The sequence below is a fragment of the Silene latifolia genome, chromosome 11, assembly GCF_048544455.1.
Source record: "Silene latifolia isolate original U9 population chromosome 11, ASM4854445v1, whole genome shotgun sequence".
In the NCBI taxonomy this organism is placed as follows: domain Eukaryota; kingdom Viridiplantae; phylum Streptophyta; class Magnoliopsida; order Caryophyllales; family Caryophyllaceae; genus Silene; species Silene latifolia.
The window spans coordinates 107,203,025-107,206,275 of record NC_133536.1 but is presented as its reverse complement, the minus strand read 5'-3'; the positions used below and the strand labels follow the sequence as shown (position 1 = coordinate 107,206,275).

The 3,251-nt window shown below is 35.2% G+C and overlaps 1 protein-coding gene across 1 annotated transcript; it reads left to right on the top strand.

Annotated features, from left to right (window-relative positions):
* The first annotated feature begins 1,632 nt into the window (after positions 1–1,632).
* Positions 1,633–3,026, top strand: LOC141613775 (zinc finger BED domain-containing protein RICESLEEPER 2-like). Its single transcript, XM_074432517.1, has 3 exons — positions 1,633–2,213; positions 2,311–2,441; positions 2,614–3,026. Exons 1-3 carry the CDS (start codon positions 1,633–1,635, stop codon positions 3,024–3,026), a joined length of 1,125 nt encoding a protein of 374 aa, XP_074288618.1.
* Positions 3,027–3,251: the final 225 nt, after the last annotated feature.

The window sequence follows — 3,251 nt, the reverse complement described above, 5'->3', positions numbered from 1 at the left end:
CCCTATGAACCCATGACACCCTAGTGCCTTTAACCAATTGTTTACAACCTCTTTACTTGCTTTACTTTGTTCATCTTGTTGATTAGTTTAGTTTATCTCCTACCTCAACCCAAATTGTGACACCCTTTGACATAGCTACTTGCAATTGAGAATCCTACATCAATACCCGTCCCTTGGGATCCGACCATTACTTACCTCTTTACTAAGAGTAGTTTGTGAAGTTATAAATATTGTTTTGGTTGGTAGCTTTTGACGACGAGTTTGAAACCACACCAACCTCTTTTTCTACCGTGATCGGCTGATGTGTGGAAACACAATCACAATATAATCAATCTTTTAACCCTAGAATAATCTTTTCATTTTACCGATAAAAATTGAAAGTATTACTCTCCCAATTTCATCGCCTCTCTAGTCTCTTCAAATCTAAGATCAATTCTTTACTCTGTAAGTTCTACAATACAATTACTCATTCCAAGTAATTTATTTTCTCATTCTTGTGTAATTGTCCGTACATGCATTCAACTTGATTTTGTTTTTATTGGTTTGCTTTTTTTCATCATAATTTTTTATTATTAATGTAATTGATTTGTCATGGATTTCGATCAGTAACGATTGCGTCTTTTCCTTGTGATTTGCATGATCACTTGTTTATATGATTTGTATTGGTCACTTGGTCAGTTCTTCGATTCGTGATTCATCACTTTATTGATTTTTTTTTAATTCCTAAATCTGAATACGAATTTATGAACTTTTACCCTCTGTTTATGCCTTTTTATTAATTATTTTCCAAATTGTTTAATCATTTTTTTATTCGCTTAGTTAATTCTCTTTTTATTTGTTAATAAGATGGACGGTTCAATGAAAAATGCTTCGAACCCTATCAAGGTTCCCTCTTGTGATGAGATGGATGAGGCGACAATAAAAAAGCAGAAATGTACAGAATTCATAAACCCAAGGTATCTGGTAAAAATTTTAAGCGTCAAAGAAGACTCGCTTCTCCTGTGTGGAATCAGTTTTGAAATAATTGATGAACCTGATGTTAGTGGTAATCTTATTTGTAAGTGTAAATCATGTGCTAAAACCTTTATTGCAAAGTAAGAATGAAACTAGAAATTTGATAAGACATTTGAAGTCATGCAAAGGGAAATCATATAGAGATATTGGGCGGTTTATTTTACAAAACAATTCTGGCTATTTGGCCGCTAGGACTCCTAAATTTAATTCTGATGAATTTTGTGAGTTGTTGGCTGTTGCCATTGCTAAGCATAATTTACCTCTTCAACTTGTAGAGTATGAAGGCATAAGAAACTGTTTTTCTTATCTGAACCCAGATGTTAAGTTTTTTGTTAGGAATACAATAAAGTCTGACATCTTAAGGATGTATAGAATTAAGAAAGAGAAACTTATTGGGTTGTTAAAAAGCACAAAGGGAAGAATTTCCCTTACTTCTGATTGCTGGAGTTCTGTCACCACTGATGGCTATATGACCCTCACTGCCCATTTTATTGATGAGCATTGGCAACATCAAAGTGTGTTCTGAACTTCAGTTTCTTACCCCCTCCCCATAGTGGTGCTGCTATGTCTGTTAAGATCACTTCTTTACTAATCTAATGGGGTATCGAAGATATAATAATGTCCATAACTTTGGATAATGCATCTTCTAATGATTCTATGGTGGATTTCTTAAAACCTGATTTGAATTTGATGTGTAATGGCGAATATTTTCATATTCGTTGTTGTGCTCACATATTAAATGTAATTGTCCAAGAGGGATCAAAAGATATGGACGATGCAATTTTTAAAGTTAGGGAGAGTGTCAAATATAGAAAAGTATCCCAATCTAGAAAACATAGGTTTTCGTCTTGTGTCCAACACGTTAATCTAGAGTCGGTTCGGGGATTAAGGCAAGATGTTCCAACACGTTGGAATTCCATATTTCACATGCTTGAGAATGCACTATACTATCGGAGAGCTTTCAATAATCTTGCCAAAACGGACTTGAACTACTTGCATTATCCAACCGAAGTTGAGTGGGAGAAGATTGGTAAAATTTGCAAGTTCTTGAAAGTTTTCTATGATGTAAGTTGTGTTTTTTCTGGCACCAAGTTTCCTACTGCAAATTTGTATTTCACTCATGTGCTGAGAGTGGGATTGTTACTTAAAGAAGAAATGGGAAGTAAAGATGCGTTCATAAGAGGCATAGCTACTAAGATGTTTGTCAAACTTGACAAATACTGGTCAACTTTTAGTACAATTATGGCAATAGCCGTGGTCTTTGATCCTAGATATAAATTTAACGTTGTTGATTAGGCTTACAAAAAAAAATTGTGAGTCACATAATCTTGAGTTGGAGTTGTTTAAGGACAAACTGTTTGAGTTGTACAACCAATATGTTTCCTTTGCAAGCGACTACACTCCATCAGTTTCTAATGGTGTTAATGGTAATGCTACCAATGTTCATGGGGATTCATCTTCAGACATCTTTATGATGGTAAGTTTGGTATAAATCTGATATTTTTTTTCTAGCTGTGTAGTCTTTAGCCTCTCCAAGTTACATCATTGTTCAAGTTTGGACTATATACTCTTACATATTCCATATTTAATGTATACAAGATTACGATTGTTACGCGAGCAACGCTTTTAACTCTGCTGGAAAAACTGAGTTAGAGCTATACTTGGAAGAACCTATATTGCCTCGTAGTGCTGATGTCAATGAGCTTGAGTATTGGAGGACACATTGTGTGAGATATCCCGTTCTTGCTCAGATGTTTCAGGATATTTTGGCTATTCCTATATCCACAGTAGCGTCCGAATCAAGTTTTAGCATTGGAGTTAGAATTCTTGATCCATATAGAAACTCTTTAAAGCCTTCTACTGTTGAAGCTCTTGTATGCCTTAGGTGTAATACCCCCATATACCAAGGTGCCTTACCAGGGACCACCTTAGAATATGAAAATACTACCATCTCGGTTACCCGAGGTAAGTATATCAAAAGTAATCATTCAAGACCAATTATTAAAGTATAAAGTTTAGTGGATACATCGTCTCAACTGAAAACCAAAGTAAAAGTATATAAATCTCAATACATCAAAACAAGGTATCTAAACTCGTGACAGCAGAAGCTGGACTCAAAGTGATGACATCCCATCCACGTCCCCGCAGCTAAATGTAATCATCACCTTTCACAATCTGCTCATCATTCCCGAATGGATCACCACAGTTTTATAATACACAACGGGGTCAGTTCACTG

Coding starts and splice junctions, on each gene's coding strand:
- LOC141613775 (XM_074432517.1), top strand. CDS start 1,633: ATGTCCATAACTTTGGATAATGCATCTTCTAATGATTCTATGGTGGAT. Junction 2,214..2,310: donor AGAGGCATAGCTACTAAGAT/GTTTGTCAAACT, acceptor GTTGTTGATTAG/GCTTACAAAAAAAAATTGTG. Junction 2,442..2,613: donor AGTTTCTAATGGTGTTAATG/GTAATGCTACCA, acceptor AATGTATACAAG/ATTACGATTGTTACGCGAGC.